Here is an 18,128-nt window from a genome sequence, read left to right as displayed (position 1 = left end):
CACACCGATAACATCTGTTTAACTTAGACTCTCTTTCCAGCTTTAGTACCCAGCCTCACATAGTCATACGCTGAAATAGTTGGGATCTGGTCACCCTAAATATAATTACACGTGTTTGAAAACCAGTGATTAAACATGACATAACCCACTGAAACAGTTATTTTAATCTGAAGAAATCTAACAGACTCATACAAACAACGGCATATCTGATCAATCATTGTCTGCCTCATATGTTGAGGCGTTTTCCATCCACTTTTCAGTAAGCCTGATAGGGAGACTTAAGAAAAAAAGTGTGTAGTAATGACATTGAATGTGGACTCTCATCGTATTGTGCTTTTACTAAGGGTCATCAAAAACCTAACACAAAGTGGACTGCCATGTCAGATTATTTAAAATGCTTTGTGGTGCATGTACAAAAATGACCTTCAAAGAAAAAGCAAAAGAGAAACTTAAATGTGTTTACTTATACAAGTGGGCTGCCTTAGCAGCTTCATTATAGCCTATAACAACAAGAAGTGCTCCATTTTTGGCACATTTTGTGTGATTACAAACATCGCTATATCACTGGGCTACATGGCCTTGAAACTGTAAAACTTTGCTGATGCAGGATCACACATTTGCCACAGAAATTCCCAAAATTTCCAGTTCCCTACTTTAAATGTTAGTCCCACTTTTGACACTGACAAAAGAAACAAGCATCAGTTTAATTTTTATCCTTTTTTCTCTCTCAAACATGTGGTACATTTAGAGCATTGTTAGGTGTGTTAGCATTTGCCTGGGATACTGGATGAACAAAAAGGAAGAAAAAAAATAGTGACTTGATAACAAAGAGCATATTGATGCAAACCAAGGACAAAGAAGAATCTAAGTTTGAAAATAAATACTTTTCCTCTCCATTTAAAAAAAAAAAAAGAGCAAACTGAACAATATCTGTGTGTCTTCTTTGTCCCAGCTCTCTCAGAGGCACTGACAAATATGGACAATATTCTCTTTTCAATAGGCATGCAGTCCACAGGATCACAAGACCCCTGACGAAAAACCCTGTGGAGCTATAGCCATTCAGTTGTCGGTCGCTGGGTTGAAGATGATAATGGATAACATCCACTGGAGCAGACGATTTAAGAGACCGAGCACTCAGAACGGCTTTCATCCTGACTGGACCACCTGCATCCACCTTTCTTTCATCTAAGCCACATAGTTGTACTGGTTGGAGTTCTCCTTGTCACGCTCCATGTAGTCCCTGTCAATAAGAGACTCTATCCTCTTTTTCAAGTCAGCAGGCTGAGAGGAGAGGACAGACAGGAGGCACGAGTTAAAACATGAAAAACATGCCAGCATTTCAAGCTATATTTTGAGGTGTGATATAGAAAAAAAACAGAAGTGAAAAGGCAGATTCATGTTAGTCTTCCCAAAATTTATCATAAAATAAAAAGTAAATTAAAACACCTTCTCCTTTTCCTCTAGACCTGCATAAAGGTTATAGTTTTTTTTGTTAGTTTCCCCCCTATTTGATACACGCTGTTACACTGGAGCAGGGGTCCCCAATCCCAGTCCACGAGGGCCGGTGTCCCTGCAGGTTTTAGATGTGTCCTTGATCCATCACAGCTGATTTAAATGGAGAAATTACCTTCTCAACATGTCTTGAAGTTCTCCAGAGGCCTGGTAATTTCATGTGATCATGTGATCCAGGTGTGTCGACCCAGGGTGAGATCTAAAACCTGCAGGGACACCGGCTCATGTGGACTGGGATTGGGGACCCCTGCACTGGAGGATGCTGATATTAAACACTGCCAAAGTTTAAAACCCCGATCCCCTAAGAGTCATATTCTAAATTTGGTCAACACAGCGTAACAGCAGCGTCTAACATTGTTCCTACACAGAGCTATGGAGACCATTATCTATAGCGCTTTACTCAGTCCCTAAGGACCCCAAAGCTACATTCAGTCATTCACCCATTCACACACTCACACACTGGCAAGCTACATTGTAGGGGGCGCACTGACAGAGGCGAGGCTGCCGGACACTGGCGCCACCGGGCCCTCTGACCACCACCAGTAGGCAAACATGGGGTTAGTATCTTGCCCAAGGATATTTGGCATGCAGCTAGGAGGCAGCCTGGGATCGAACCACCGACCTTCTGATTAGTGGCTGACCTGCTCTGCCGCCTGAGCTACAGCCACCCCATGTTTTAGCAGGATCAAAAACATGTGAGACAACTGGTCTCTTGACACTCTTGTTTGTGGCGTAGCTGCTTCTTTAAAAAAACAAAAACAAAAAAAAACAACCATGGAAATTCCAGACTGTACTGTTCCTCTAGTGGTCACCTGAGGCTGGCACCCAAAGCAAGCCAATTCCTATAGAGTCACATCTTAAAATGCCCAACTTTTCAGCATTAAAAACAGATTTACAGCCTTGTAGATAAACAAACAAACAAAAAAATTCTCATGTAGAACTATTTGTGTCTGTGCGGCACACTGGTACTGCATATGGTTGCAGCTTATAGTTCTTATGAAAAAAAAAAGAATAAAATGAACACTACAGTGGACAAAAAACACCAAAGTTAAAGCTTTTAAATGCAAAACTCAAAACCAATGGGTGACCTGACAATCATGTGAAAAAGTGCATCTTTATAGGAATGGAGAGAGTCCCCTGAAAACTTTTTCACATGACTGCATCTTTTATCCTGTACGTGAAGAGCAAACGTGTTAAAATACAGAGAACTTCTTTGCCGTGAAGTGAAACTTTCAATGCAGCCACTATCTCGGCTTCTCATTTTGGCTTCTTGATCTCTGACTATTTTTCCCCACTCCTTCCTCTTTGTGGTAAACACTGAAGTCACCCCCTATCATGTCCAAGCAAACTTTTAAACCGAATCAGCAATCTGTCACATCGAAGCGTCACTGCTGTCTGGCCAAGTCCTAGTGGGTTTTTTTTTTTGGTTAGATCTAGTTTAGCTGAAATTGTCGACTGTGGAAGAGCGGGGGTCTGTCCAGCAAATGAAAGAAACTTCCTTTACTGGAGGACTGAAAGTAGACGAAAAAGGAGAGGGACTGAAATGGTAAGTGAAAGTAGTGAATACCCAATACAATATTCACATGTAGGAAGCCCCACAGCTTGGAAGGTTTCAAAAGCTACATTCACTTCTCATTATTTCTACTACTAGATCATGCATTAAACCCAGTGTAGTCCTTCTGTATGTTAAAAATACTGGCAACTACCAGTGCTATTTCAGCCTCCTAGTGGACACACCTATCAACTTAAAATTGGCTTATTTTCAAGTTATTGCATTTACAAGATTTTCAGAAAACTAGACCTTCAGTTCGAGGTCACTGAGATTCAAATTCATCTGAGACTTGTAGTAGTTACACCTATGGTATCAATTTTAAAATCCTACGTTCTCAAGTTATTGCATTCACGAGATTTTCAGAAAACTTGACCTGAGGTCAAGCTCGTAGATACACTTATGGTGTCAATTTTAAGGCCCTACGCTGACTCATACTCGAGTTATCACATTCACAAACTTTGGTGTCCGCACCTGGTGATGGCATTCCCCATCAGCTTTTACGACCGAGTGGTAAAAAGAAAAAAAAACAAAACAGAAAATCATTTGTGATTATCACCTTGACGGGGAACTTCAGCTGACTGTACACTTCAGACATCAAAAGATTATGGGTCAGAGTCTTCCTCATCTTCATGATCCGCACAATGGCAGCATCGATCTGGTACTGACGATCCTGAAAGACTCTTTCTGTGGTGCTGGCTTGCTCCTCCACCTGAGTAAAAGAGGCGAGTTAAAAATAATTTTCCGATCCTTGAAAGATAATTTAGAAAAATACGGTGAGAGCAAACATACTGTTTCTTTCATCTGGATCTGGTTTATTTTGATCCTGAACAGCTTGTGTTTGAAGTCGTCATTGCAGGAAAACTTGTCCCCATCTTCTACATCTTTGCTTTTTGGGATTTTGGTGAGGACACGTGCTTTACCACATGCAAGTGACTGAAGAGTCCGCCGTAGCTCACTGTCCTCTGTGGAAAGGCCCAAAGATCAGTGTGGCTGGGAAAAAAATAGAGGATGCCATTTCTTCATGAAAAAGTGCTTTAATGTGTTAATACAAACCTATTCCTGTTGCCACTTTGATCTCTTCCAGGGTGAACTCCTCTCCCTCATTAAACATCAGTAAGACAAGGGTTTGGAAAAGTGACACCTGCAGCTCCTTCTTGCCCTTTTGCAAGAAACATCAAGACGATTAGCATTAAACTTGGCTCACTGAGTGAGCAAAACACACAAGGTCATTCTTAGAAAAGAGTTCAAACCTCTTTAAATTCAGCTTTTAAGACACAGTGGCCTAACGTCGACTGCCACTGCAGCTTCCTGCCACTGTGTTTGCCCAGGTAGAAAGTCTTGAAGATCTCCTGCAGTCGCACCATCTGGACAAAGATAAGAGAGGTGTTACAAAGCGACGCTCGTTATATTGAAAAGTACAAAATCAACCCTCAGTATTTGCTCAGGACTAACCTCAGGTGGCAGGTGCACTTCCATAGGGACGTACGTTGGCCAGTAGCCCATAGTGAGGATATTCACTGTCAGCTCGATATTGCCGGGAATGTTTTGGCACTGCATATACTACAGAAATACAAAGACATGAGTTTATCTACCCACAAAGAAGTTTTAATCTTAGTAAACTGAAACTAGCAGGAAACTGAATCCATTAGCAGGATTTTAGACTGAAAACAGGCAGTGTTGGTGAGGGTCCACCCTTTCAGTTTTATTGTAATTACACAAGTCTGAAGACAGAAAATCAAACCAGACTGTAATTATATGAAGAAACTGAATTTTACAACACTGGAAACTAATTTCACCAAACCCTCGTTTACAGAGCTATTTTAGTAACCAGGTATTACAGAGATACTTCTATTATAAATGGCTCTATTTGTGTTTATCATCCTCCCGCTCTGTTTCCTTTATACATGTCAGATACTTTGCAATACTTTAATGTTAATACTTTCAGTTTTTATTCATCTTTATACATACAGTTTTTTCCCCTCAAAAAAATGATTCAGTGCGCCTTATGTATTAATTCTGCATCAATAGCAGGGAAAGTTTGTTGTCTGCATTTTAATACGTCAGAGTTTATATGCACATCCGTCCTGGCTGACTGTAGTTGGTGGTTGTCTTTCTGACGCACCCACAAAACAAAACGTACATTAAGCCAGCTGCCTACTGTCTCACACCTCTTCCATGAAACACGTTGTTTAACTGGAGAACTGGTGCAAACCAGACACTATTCTCAGACTGAATGTGCCCCAGGTTTTATGTTATGCTGACAGTTGAATTACATCTTACAATGTCTATATTTCAAGCCCTCAGGGAAAGCAAAGGTAGGCTAACACTTTGGTTGCATTGTCGGCAATTTTTTTCTTTTTGATAAAACTTCAATGAAAAGATTTGTCTTTTTTCACCATGTAATGCTTCAATATGTGTGAACAAAACCTTTTCCAAAATGTCATTTTTGCCTATTTATGTAGGCAAAGTGTTACCTGTTTGAACTGCACCATGATGTCCTTAGAAAGCTCCATGTCCTTGAACATCCCCTCCAACTTGCTGGTGAACGCTGCTCCACATTCTGAAAAACAAACGTTGTGAGTCAAAGTTCAATCAGTCACTGTCAGGATTCCATCATGTAGCGCCTGTGTGCACACGTGCTAAGAAATGGCACTAAGCTATGAAAACTGACCGTGTTTAAGCTTTGACAGCATTGATTTTTCAGCATCAACAGAAGCACTTTTTCCAACCAGCAACCTCTTAGCCAGGTCCTTTTTGTAAAACGCCTCGAAAACATCTTTTCCTGCAAGGACATCAAAGTCTCACAATAAAGGCCGCACAAAGGACAAAGTACTGTACTTACACAACTGTTACAGTAAACATTACCATAGATGAATCTAAAGATAATCATGATCTTATCCAGCATCTTCTCCAGCTCTTCATCCGTGGCCTCTTTGTTTCCTGCCCTCAGCTTTGAATCCACATGTTTTGCTATAGAGAAATGTTGATTATTATCATGTTGGCAGAATTATTGTTGTTGATTGTTATTATTTTTCTCTTCACTGTGTGGCAGTTATGAATGGGGAACATGCTTAGTTACAGACCTATGAGCTCTGCAGGTTTATTTGGCCGTTTGTTGATGAATGTTTCAAAAGCTTCCTTCATGGCATTAACAAATTTCTCATTCTTCATGAAACACACGTCGATGATTAGATCCACTTTATCTTTAAAGTCCAGCAACTCCTGCACCATGGTTTTGTCTTTTTCCGGATTGATTACGATCGTGCTTCCAAAAGCCTGAATTTGTATTTTCAAGACATTAAAAACAATTAAAACAGTGAATTGATTCTGTCTTCTCTTCAGTCTTTCATTTAAAAGCTGCCATACCTTTATGTATTCTATCCAGTGCTGCAGGAGCACGCTAACGCCACCACGCACTCGACTGAAGAGCTGATAGAGGAGAGACAGATCCTGAATTCTGTTCTCATCCAGCAGGTTGGTCAGACCTGCAAGTTTCAAATAACAGCTAGAGGTCAATCAAGACTCAGTATGAGGTTCAGACAAGACAGTCACATATCAGGTACTTCCAGAACAGTCACTTATGCTTCACTAAGAGTAAAAAAACTAGGACAGCAGGTTGACTTTAATTTCATTCCCACCGACTGGATTCATTGGAATCACTCTCAGACTGATTGCCAAAGGTTTACAAATAACTGCAGTCTAATTTTTCATGCAGATTGCAAACATGTTGCAATCAGTATCAGTCAGTCTGCGCAGATGAGTGAAAATCGCTTGAGGTCCATCTATTTGCAATAGAGGACTCGACTTAACTGGTTGCATTCTGGTTATATTCCCAGAATTCCGCATCAAAGTTACTCGGCACCGATGTCATTCTGCATTTAAACTGCCATCCTGAAGTAACTAGAGAACTATTTGTTAAGGAATTTTTATTTTAAATTCATGATGTTCTGGCTAAACTCTGAATGTAAGTAGTGAATACGATTTTCTTTGTATGTAGACGACAGCAGATTTGATTTTTTCCCTCTTAACTTATCACAGTTCATCTCTGTATTATCACAAGCAGATTGCATGCAATTGCTAACTTGACTCTGTTCAATTGCATAGTGATAGTCCTGTTGCCATCTAGATGCACGAATGTTGTTTTGAAGACACTGACTGATTGGTCAGAGTGGTCATAGACCTGGGGTCCGTTCTTCGTACCTCGCTAAGTAAGTTAGCTGGATTTGATTGTTGACGATTTCGCGTGATCTTGGATCGTTCGGTTCTCTGAAGCTCATCCGGGACTTGCTGTCATAGCAACAGATCCGTAAGCGTAAACCTGCTCGGGAGCAGGCTTACTTTATGTAAACAGGATTAGATCGCGGCCACTCAGGTATGTCCGCTTCATTTATACGAAAGCAACAGCGATATTTTACCACTAAAGATATCAATGTAACTAAAGATAATGCAGTACTTGATTCTTGTATTGATTCCATACAGATACATACAGGTCATTTCCTAAAAAAAGGGAAATGTACTATTAATCATTCTATTTCATGTATTTGATTATTTCAGATGTAATTCATATTTTAGAGTAATAATAGTAAATTACTTCATGTAATCAAGATGAGAGACCACGGCTATAAAAGCGAAGGTGGATTTGGGAAGTCTGTCGCAGCCATGTCCTGTCCGTATACGCGAGCCACCCATTGCGGAAGGTGCAAGATTGATAATGAGAGTTTTCAGAATTCAGCGTATATTGCGGGACAGACAGGATCCTTTAGCTCAGCGCGACAGTGTGCTCATTGAGAGATATCGATTTTCCCGTGAGGGTATTATTTACTTAACCAACTTGTTGACGAGGGGGTGCAGGACCACCACCTGTCTTCTTCTGCTCTGCCCTTTTCTTGGTTGTTGTTATGAACAAACAAACAGATTATTTCAGGGTCTCTTTCCAAGAGACTAAAAGCAATATAAGTGATAAATATTACCATTCTGTAGAATATTCTTATTTCACTTTTACTTGTTCCCATGTTCTAGTGGGTCCTGTTGTGGCTCTAATGTGAAAGAGGATATAATGTAATATAATATAATATGATATAATGTAATAAAATATGATAAATCTACCCTACCGCCTACTGGTGTTGGCCAGAGGGGCCGATGGCGCGATATGGCAGCCTGGCTTCTGTCAGTCTGCCCCAGGGCAGCTGTGGCTACAACCGTAGTTGCCTCCACCAGTGTGTGAATGTGAGAGTGACTGAATAGTGGTATTGTAAAGCGCTTTGGGTGCCTTGAAAAGCGCTATATAAATCCAATCCATTATTATTATTATTATTATACTTACGAGTTTAATTTGTCAGCAACTTCCTGCCAGCCCTCTCTCCTTGCTTTTGCAGCCTTTGCAGTGTTCCCTTGCGTTTTAATTAAACTCTGAAACTCCTGAAATCCCTCACTCAAGAGTTCTTGCTCTGCTGCCGAAAAATACCGAGCGCGCTCCTTCGACATTTTCGCCGACCAATCAAAGGGTTGCCGATCAATGTTTCTACTATCGATGCATAGCCCCTGTTAAGCCACCCAGTGATCTCACATTACTTCATCCAGTTGTACTAATCGTCAACAACAGGTGTGTTCGGAGAACCGGAATAGCGAGCTCAAAGTTAGCGCGATGATTTGATCTTGGATGTAGTAAGCGAGGTACGAAGAACGGACCCCTGGTACCCATTTTTGAAGCTACCATATCGAAGCCATGGCATCACAATCACTGCACACAGTTACAATAGGTCTCTTTCTATACAAAGCGGTGAAAGACAAAGAGACTTAAACAAAAAACTCTGGTTTTTGCATTTATAAAAGTTACAGGCCACTAGATATCTGCCTTAATGAGGACTTAAGATTTGCCTGCTTTTTTGTAAACCTTGTTGTTCATTGACTTTAATTCAAATTCTTCACAATGGAAATTACCTATGTAATTTATTTAAATTTGACAAATATTGTGAGCTAAAAGGCTGTCTTTATATCCCAACAGCCTTTTAGGACCTAGAACTGGTCCAAGTTTGAGAACTACTACTCATATAAACAACATAAAAACAAAAAGACTAATGCAACATTATATGAAACTAAAAATGTCTTAAATCAGACACACTGAAGAGAAAATCTTGTTAAAAAATTGCCATAATTTAAAATATGCTGTAACAATGACAAAAAGGTACATTTAATAAGCTAAACCCTCATTTGTTTTACAATAATTTATTATTATATAGTGACCGCTTATATTAAGTGTTTACCTTTTTGCAGAGTTGCTGTGAGATGTTCACCAAGCAGCTGCTTCTCCACAGCAAGGATGAGCGGTTTTCTGAGAGGAGGAAAAAGCTCAGGTTACGCATCGATCTCTGTCACCGTTTATTTGCTAAGTGAACGCTTCAGTCCGACACTCACTGTGTGCTCTGGTCCAGGTACGTGATTACTCTGTCAGCCTCCTCCTCCAAGCGCTTGTTAACATGATGGAGATATTCTGGTACCTAAAAAAACACATTTACATTCACACCACAGCTTTTAATGCTTATTCTGTAATGCAGATGAAAACTACCCATCGAAAGATTACATAACATCATAAAAAGTTGTTTTTCTTGCATAGAGGATAATTTGGCAGTCTTCACAGAGAGGTTTGTAGTTTTATTTTCCCTACAGTTTCTTCAAATTAAACTATAAGAATTGAGCGTTTGCAAAACAAAGTCTCTGCGCTTCACCTTTTGTATAAAAAAAACAACAACCAAAAATCCACATAAACTAAGCTTCCAGTTGCAAAGTGAACGTTTTATATACTTTCTGCTTCAACCAGGCAAATGTTTTTTTTGCTGAGCTAAAAGCTTCACTCAAAACACGTTTACGGTGCCAGACCTGCTTTCTGCTTTACTAATGCTTAGTTCAGTGGCTACATCTGTGTTCCTCCTCTTCTATAATGAATTTCCACATGTGGTTAAATGGTTGGCTTTTTGTAAAATTTCTAACAACATCAAAAAATATTGAATCCTTTCTGAGGCATTAGTTGCTTATTTATTCCTTAGAAGAACCAAATGTGACAAAAAAGCTTCAAATCCTCACATCTGACAAGACAAACCCAGGGAATGGTTGGATGTTCTGTTAGAAGTAATTAACAAGAATTCTAAGAACAGCTGCCAAGGATTTTTCATGGGTTACTAAACTAATGACTTTAAGAATTGGTTTAGTCAGCTGATCAATGAATCGTGGATAACAGACGACAAAATAAAAAGAATGTGTTCCGAGTATGAGGTTATATAAATCACCTCTCTCTCCTGCATCAGCCTCTGTCCCTCTGCAGCGTACAGTCGATTAGTTTCCTCCAGAAAGCGTTGCTCAAAGGACTCTTGATAAATCTGCCAAGGAGGCCGACAGAACACAGGTTTCATTAAAAATATCTGACAACAGGAAACAGACACTTTATCACACCTGTGTGCAGGTGAGCCATGCAAACAACACACTTTTGTTGTGGTTCAAATAAACGGAGGAAATCCAAACAATCTTCAAAAACACATTTAGACCGTCACTACTTAATATCTGGGTTATTATTTGAAGAGTTGCCCTATTACCTGAAGGTCAGAGAGCATGCTCAGCAGGCTCCTCAGCAGACTGCGGTCTATCGCCTCTCCGTTTCGCTCCCTCTCAATGAGCAGCAGAATCCCGTCGATGGTTTTGCTCTGAACCTTCAGATCGCTGATGATGTAGAACCGGAACAGCTCCAGACCCATGTCCCTGAAGACCACAACAACCCGTTCACCATACAATAAAACAGAAATCAGCCCGAGTACGAAGCTAAAACCACAACATGGCTGATCACTCACCAAATCGATGGCAGCATGGAATTCTGTAAAACGTAGGTGCGATCCAAAAACAGGAATATACTCCTAATCATGATCTGTGGAACAAAGATACACAATTAATCACGCTTTCAATGTTCAGATGACCTCCTCCAATCTTACATATGAAGTTTAAAGGTCCTACAAAGCCTGCTGAGATTTCTCAGATGTTGCAGCTTCATTGTTGGTGGTTAAAAAGTTAAGAAATGGAACAGAAATCACTTTAAGACGGAGAACAGATCGTTAGCTCTTTCAGTTTGGGGGAATTTTAATTCCCTGAATATCCATGTGTTGTTTAGGATGTGAAGAAATCAGTCAGAAATCAGGTTGTGCACATATTTCTATACTCATTGCCTTAGCTGCAAGCAGACTAATGTTGCGCATAGTCTGTCCCCAGAGGCTCATTCTGAACCAGAGAACAGCAAATCAAATTGATAACTCATAGGCAGCAAGTTTAAGACACACATATGAGACAAACATAACTTGGCTCAGGATAAATACTCAAATAAATGTATATGTTGTTCAGTTAATAACTCACTGATTGAATTTCAATCAATATAAAATCCTTCGAGCAATAAAATACGGTATTACAACCTTGGGCCAGTAAAACTAAAAAGTGGGTCTGTGCAATCCTTCTTACTGTTTAGAGTAGTAAGAGCGCTGCAGAGGCAGTAAGAGTAATGTATTGTGGTATTAGTGTTAGTGGAAGGATTTGATAACCTGCAAATAGTAAATTTATGGAGAACACATGGGTTAACTGCTGCTGACTACCCGAAATGTCTAAACTATCATTATGGGCTGGATGGTCTGTTGTGTGGTGGCATTATAGGAAAATTCTAATTTTTAACATTACATTTGTTTCTCTCTCTTCGCTGTCAAATACTCTAGTTAGCACAGATGCATCTGCTCCATACTGCTGTATGTAAATTGCCTACTATTATTGAAGTTTCATATGCTTGTTATGCTAGTTTTCAGAACCACACCCACTTCCTTCGATACCTGATCACTTTCACTTAAACAGCTTCTTTATTAAGTGTGTGATTAAGAAACCGTTACTGCGCCAGCAAGCTGGATGCCCTGTAGCGATTCAACTTTAAACACTAGCGTAGGTAGCAGACTTGAGATATTCTATAGTAATGTCCCAAATTTCCATCTCCTCTAGCGTTCCTCACTCTGCTGGACTGGCTGCTTGCAGACATTGCACAACTAACCTCATACAAAACCCAAGATAGTGATATTTGCAAAACAGTCCATTTACAGGGCCGGGGTGGGGGGTGACTAATGACAGATGCATTTGAGTTGCACTACTTGGAATGTAAGAGCCAGAATAGTTTGTCTCTGTTTGTAATATTTCATTTACAAGCCCCCCGACCAACTCTATTATAAATCAGTTTTAAAAAATTGCTATGTTTAACAGTTTTTAACAGTATAAAACATACCATTTGTCTACAGTGATCTTGCCAGCACTTGTCAATTTTCTTCAGGAAAAGCACGCTGTCCAGGGCATCCGTGAGAACAAAGTTAAGGCAACAGTGGACACAAAATAACAACATCTTCTCTATGCGATTCAGCGAGCGAGACCGTGAAAGGATATTCTCTGAACTGATCAATTTGTGCCTTGATGTGGTCTTCACACACGGCCCTCAGCTGTTTGTACAACTTGGCAGAGATCTTATGGAAGCAGAGGTTTTCCACAGCCTGAGGGGAGAAAACAGAGCTGTCGGAATAATGATAACGGCACAGTTGCTGTTTGCAGATGGGGGAATTCAGCGGGTCTGTCTGGATACCTGGTAGAGCTCCTCTAGATTGTATTTGATTGACGTGCTGTTCTGTATGGCCTCCACCGCCTCCTTCAGCTTCTGCCAGGTCTCCTGCGTGTAGTTCTCGGGCAATTTGGGCTTTTCTGTGAGAAAAACAAAAACAGAACTGTGTTACCAGTCTCACTCATACTTAGAGGACTGATTATGAGAAGGCATAATCAGTCTGTCTAAATGCAAGTGAATACGTCTGTGATAACTTTTTAGACTGACTGTAACTTATTTTTGGTAAATTCCCAGTTAACTAGAATTACTTAAATTCCAGAATTTTCATTGGTGAGAGAAAAATGCATTTACCAACCAAGAAAGATAAACTCATTTGTGAAATAAGTCACAACCAAATTTGGGTTCCTCAACACAGATGTCCCTCTCTTGTTTCTATGTCCGTCTGCATGTGGTCTCTCACGCAAAATTACCATTTTCCCACTCTTGTTTTGGAAAATGATTCACTCTGCTCAGCTCAAGTTGCACACATGACAGATTTTTACGGATTATTTTTAATATACATTTAAAGGACGTTATCATTATGAAAACAATCTGGTTTAGTTTTGGGGCAAAATACCGAGGTTGCCACGGTGATACGAACCCCACTTTGTAACGTACATGTTGCTAAAATGAGGAGTACCTCTAATTGAAATAAATGTTACAGTTCATGTTCACAAACGCTAACAGACTTTTTCACATTTGCTGAGACCACACTGCAATACTCCTTTTAAATTTTTCTCTTGATTCTCTCATTTCTGTCTTATAAATATATAAGACATCCCATGAGAGCACTTTAAAAAAATATGCTTTTTTAAATGTTTGTGCAAGATTCTCACAGTTTAAACTTCTTAAATTTTTTTTTAACTCTGTGGTTTGATTTGCTGTTCTTGTGTTTTTGTCTGGTCACCTTAAAGTCAAAGATGGTTTAAGTACTTATCACAGTATTAATCTGTTTTTTCCCCACATACTACACCCGGTCCCAGTCTTCATTTACTCATTGTTGGCCATCTATAACAACTGTACCATACAAGCTGAAACCACAATATGAATTTTAGTGTATTAAAAAAAACTGCACCTCAGTTTTTCTCAGTTTACTGACACTCGGCCAAATATTGTATCATCGGGTCTGTGACACACATTTGCACCAACAAAATGTCAAACCTAAAGACTCCAGATCAGGTATCTTTAAAGTGAAGATTTCTTTGTTCTCATGGAAGAAAAATGGGTTGGGGTGAGCAATCAATAACGCAGTTTACAGTTTATAGGGCTGACGCAGTGTTTACAGAGTAAACATCTTTACTAATATATATACAAATATATTTCATACAAAATGGGTAGTTTTTTAAAAAACTTTCCAGCAATGTATCTGATAACTTAGTTGCCTCAGCATCACTGTCTGTAATAAAAAACTGAATAAAATAAAAAAGAACAATATTTATTTATTTGATATTTGTCTTGGTTAAAACTTGCTGCCTTTGTTTCTACAGCTTGAATTATTTGTTTAACACGTGTAAGGTAGGATGCTACTCTAACACTGGTTACTTACTGGTGTCTTGTAATCCAGTGTGGGCTGAGCCTGAAGACTGCAATAATAAAATACAATTAACTGATACTCTGCTATGTGTGCTGCAGCCCAGATTTCAGGGTTTTTCCTGGCTTAGAAAAGATCATCAAGGGGTGACAACCAGAGCTATTACAGTGTTGTATTCTTCTTATTAATTTATTATTACTTTTTATTCCATCTTGAATTTTCATTTTAAATTTTTGTTTAAGCTCGCTTAGTTTCCAGAGCCACTTTGCTTGACTGTATGCCATTATTATTATTTGAGAACGTTTAGTTTTAGTTCATTTTCAGTGTTTGTTTTAGTCTGTTTTTATATATTTAAATTTATATATATATATCTCTCTCTCTCTCTCTCTCTCTCTCTCTCTCTCTCTCTCTCTCTCTCTCTCTCTCTATATATATATATATATATATATATATATATATAGGGTTTTTTTTTTTTTAAGGACAAAGTCTTGAATTAGTCAATTACACAGAAATTTTGAATGTATTTACACCTAGTTTTGACTAAGTGTAATCCGATATAATCGAATACACCTAAGTACAGACAAGTATAGTAAGCTTGTCTCTGTGTCTAAAAAACATTGCTATGTTAGGGATCAATAAGCCACACTTCCAGGTTATCATTTCAAAATTTTGAATTGGGTTCTTTAAAATTCTCAACTTAGTTTCAGCCAGTAAGTCAAGATTTCGAGATAATAACTCCTAAGGTCAATTTAATGTTCACTTTTAGTTCAAGCTACCCACACAAGCGGTTTGATGAAAGACTAATCGATATTTTAACGAAGACCCCTATCATACATGACGGTACTGCACGCATAGGGAAAATATGGCCCGAGGACAAAAACTGCTTGGCTCCTGATGTCTTTAAAGAATAATCAGACCCGAAGCTTCTGGGAAACAAAATACAAAAAAGATTTATGTTCTTGGATTTCAAAACAACGACTGTGAGAAGTCAGTGCTGTTATTTCACTCATGTTGAACAGACGGCACTCCACTGCAAACAACTGCTCTGTGATGAAAAGCAACACCTTCAACCTAATGGTAAATATATCAAAATACCAGAAGGCCGTACAGCCTTTAAGTGGACTGTTTTATTTCAGATCTAATACTTTACTTGAATCCATTAATAGAAACGCCACCAGTGGCCCAGATGGACTTGAGGCTGGCCTAACATAGTTTGTTTTACAGCCCATCGATGGCATTGAACCCTGCAATAATAGTCTGTCAATGTTTACTATTACTTTTTTCCCCTGGCCACTTTATAAACAAACGTATTTTATGCTCAGGCAAATGAAACTTTCAAAAAACAGTTAAAGAACATGGTACACCTACAGTCATTAATAACTGTCGTTTGGTGGGATGTCCACATACCTAAGTCCTCTTTTTTTGGTATGTAAGTGGAAATGGGCCTCTACTTAAACAAGTGATAATGTCCTCCAGTGTTCAACTTAACAGGCCAACAGATCAGACGATTACTGCCCCACAAAGAGAAGCCAATTTAATTATTTTAGTGGAGTACATGCTTTCCCTCTCTTTAGACTCGCCCCTCCATGCTGCAGGTACTGCTGTTGGAAAGAGAGGATGGCTGCTGTCAGCTCGCAGCAATGTTTACCAGAAATCTGGCATATTTAAAGATCTGGCAGCTTTAACTTTAGCTCCTGATTTTGGATAGGGGCAAGTGAAACCCATTTATAGGTTTAAACTATCCGTACAGGTGGTTTGATTTAGCAAAATCAAAGGGACTTATTAACTTATTTATAGTTACCAAGATTACTAATCAAGGAAATACACATTTTTCCCAAGTTTGCCAAGCCCGTGATATCTTTGTCCTATGTTATGGTACAATTTTTAAGCATTAAACTCATAGATAGCTGTTTAAAATGAGCTCTAGTCTCTGTTAAATGTGTCGGCCAGCTGGGACCATATCATTGTGATATAGCAGGGATTTGTAAGTTTAAGGTGTGTTTTTTTTTTCTTTTTAGGAGCTTGGACCCCATCATCCACCAGTGTCTACCTCTGAAGTTCTTGATGACTAGTTTCTTGGCAGCACCGGGTTTACTGTTGGAGAAGGTGGTGGATCCTGCAGTTTTCGTCAGTCCGTTTGCGTGGTGCCCCACGCCGCCGGGCAGGAACATGGCTTTGCTTTTGTTATTGGAGCACGAAGCAGCAGCAGCAGCAGCCTCCTCAGCCATTTTCACATCGAGTCCAATGAAATCCACTGAATCCTCAAACCTCAACTTCTTCTGAATGTGCAGCGGAGTGGGAGAGGAAGAGGAGGAGGAGGAGGAATTCAGGGTCTTTGGAGGCGAAGAGGAGATCGTGTCACTAGTGTCTTCCCTCTCCGAGCCGTTTATTTTCCTCTTTTTCGTAGATGTGATGTTACCGCTGTCGGTTTTGACATCAGTAGCCGCGGGTCTAGCCTCCTGGGTTGGCGGTGGTGGGGGATTAGGGGAAGATAAACCTGTTGGAAACATGAAAAAACGGGAATACTAATTCTTAACAGCCAGTCTTCTGATCGGAAACTTCCAGGGTCGCCGGGAGGGGGGAAAAGCTCAGCGTCCGAGAGCTTTTATCTGCCTTAACGCGGAGAGGTTAAACCAAAGTCCTCTATCCTGTATAAAACAGACAATAAATCACAAACTACAGAAGCTCCACTTGAACCTAGCCTCGTCGCTGTCTTGTTATTGCTGGCAGGAGACGAAAGATGGTTGGCTATTGCTTCCTCTTTTGCCTCGCTTGTCTAAGCGCGTCGTAAAGTCGTGCAGAGAGTGAGCGGTTTGAGGAAAGCGGCTGTTAATGAAAAATATTTACAGGAGAAACGCAGAAACTACGAGAACACGCTCACATGGGAGGAAAACAGCCGTCGGCGAACACGGGAAAAATCCGCTCAGAAAAGCTAGTCCGTGACCCCACCGGAAGTACTTTGTACAAAAGTAGTTTTTGCACAAGCGTGTTTCTTTTTTTCTAAACCAACCCAAGCGCTGTGACCGTTTCGGCCACAAGATGGCGCCCAGGCTCGACGTTTGACGTAAGTGTCACGCAAACAAATAAATAATAAATAAATAAATAATGCAATCGATGAATGAAAAGGTTTTGTACCGAGTCAACCTTTTTTATTATTATTTTTTTGTTTTGACCCATGACAACTAATTTTCTTGGTTTGTTTGCCCTATATGTTTTGAATGGTCAACTACTTGTAATAAAGTTAATTTCAATTTAAAAAACCAAACAAATCAACAACAACAAAAACAAGGACAGATACGTTTCAAACTTCTGCTTCTTTGTTATCCGATATTTTTTTCTTTATTTAGAAATGACGTCAGTTCAAACGGCACCTTCTGTAATTCCCACACTGAGTGCAGTCAATCTTTTCTGGGAAAGTACCCATGAGTTTTGGCACGGGATTTGTATATTTATCTTGGATTGTATTACTTGCAGCTTTAACTTTGGCTTGAAAAGCTTACTTTGTAATATATCTCACAATATTTCTGGCAGGATTTTATATCTATAAATGTACAAATTTCCAATTCATTCATTTTGGTTTTGGGTTTCTTTTTTACTGTCTTCCCTGATTTTCTGTCCCCCTTATATTAACAAAGTTAAATATTTTAACTACAATGTTCTTTTTGCACTGTGGTGCGAATGTTAAAGTAACCAGAGTGAAGTATATATAAACTAATTTTTTTTTTTTTTTTTTTTAAAGTTGAGATGATCATGGGATTTGAACCAGTAACCTTTGGCTAAGTAACCATTGCACCAGCAATACTTTTCCAATAGAATTTACTAAGAAAGACTTGACTGTATTCAAAATCGATATTGATTATAGATTTTACCGCGCAGAA

The 18,128-nt window shown here is 39.4% G+C and overlaps 1 protein-coding gene across 1 annotated transcript; it reads right to left on the bottom strand.

The window, feature by feature from the left end:
* Nucleotides 1–146: 146 nt before the first annotated feature.
* Nucleotides 147–17,369, bottom strand: cul4b (cullin 4B). Its single transcript, XM_026145824.2, has 20 exons — nucleotides 16,301–17,369; nucleotides 12,705–12,820; nucleotides 12,512–12,615; nucleotides 12,357–12,426; nucleotides 10,903–10,976; nucleotides 10,651–10,813; nucleotides 10,348–10,437; nucleotides 9,479–9,561; nucleotides 9,328–9,395; nucleotides 6,431–6,549; nucleotides 6,148–6,340; nucleotides 5,930–6,034; nucleotides 5,736–5,846; nucleotides 5,539–5,624; nucleotides 4,517–4,624; nucleotides 4,315–4,428; nucleotides 4,118–4,223; nucleotides 3,854–4,026; nucleotides 3,621–3,773; nucleotides 147–1,281 (listed from the first exon to the last, which is right to left on the bottom strand). Exons 1-20 carry the CDS (start codon nucleotides 16,758–16,760, stop codon nucleotides 1,186–1,188), a joined length of 2,592 nt encoding a protein of 863 aa, XP_026001609.2. The 5' UTR covers nucleotides 16,761–17,369; the 3' UTR covers nucleotides 147–1,185.
* Between the last annotated feature and the right edge of the window lie 759 nt (nucleotides 17,370–18,128).

The sequence above is a fragment of the Astatotilapia calliptera genome, chromosome 2 (assembly GCF_964374335.1).
Source record: "Astatotilapia calliptera chromosome 2, fAstCal68.1, whole genome shotgun sequence".
NCBI lineage: Eukaryota > Metazoa > Chordata > Actinopteri > Cichliformes > Cichlidae > Astatotilapia > Astatotilapia calliptera.
The sequence above is the reverse complement of the archived record's forward strand: the minus strand, read 5'-3'. Positions and strand labels throughout refer to the sequence as shown.

Excerpts from the sequence above, each read along its gene's own strand:
- cul4b (XM_026145824.2), bottom strand. The coding sequence starts at position 16,760 with ATGTTTCCAACAGGTTTATCTTCCCCTAATCCCCCACCACCGCCAACC. Across the intron at positions 12,616-12,704 it reads ATCTAGAGGAGCTCTACCAG|GCTGTGGAAAACCTCTGCTT; the intron begins GTATCCAGACAG and ends TTCTCCCCTCAG. Across the intron at positions 3,774-3,853 it reads AGATCCAGATGAAAGAAACA|GTGGAGGAGCAAGCCAGCAC; the intron begins GTATGTTTGCTC and ends TCTTTTACTCAG.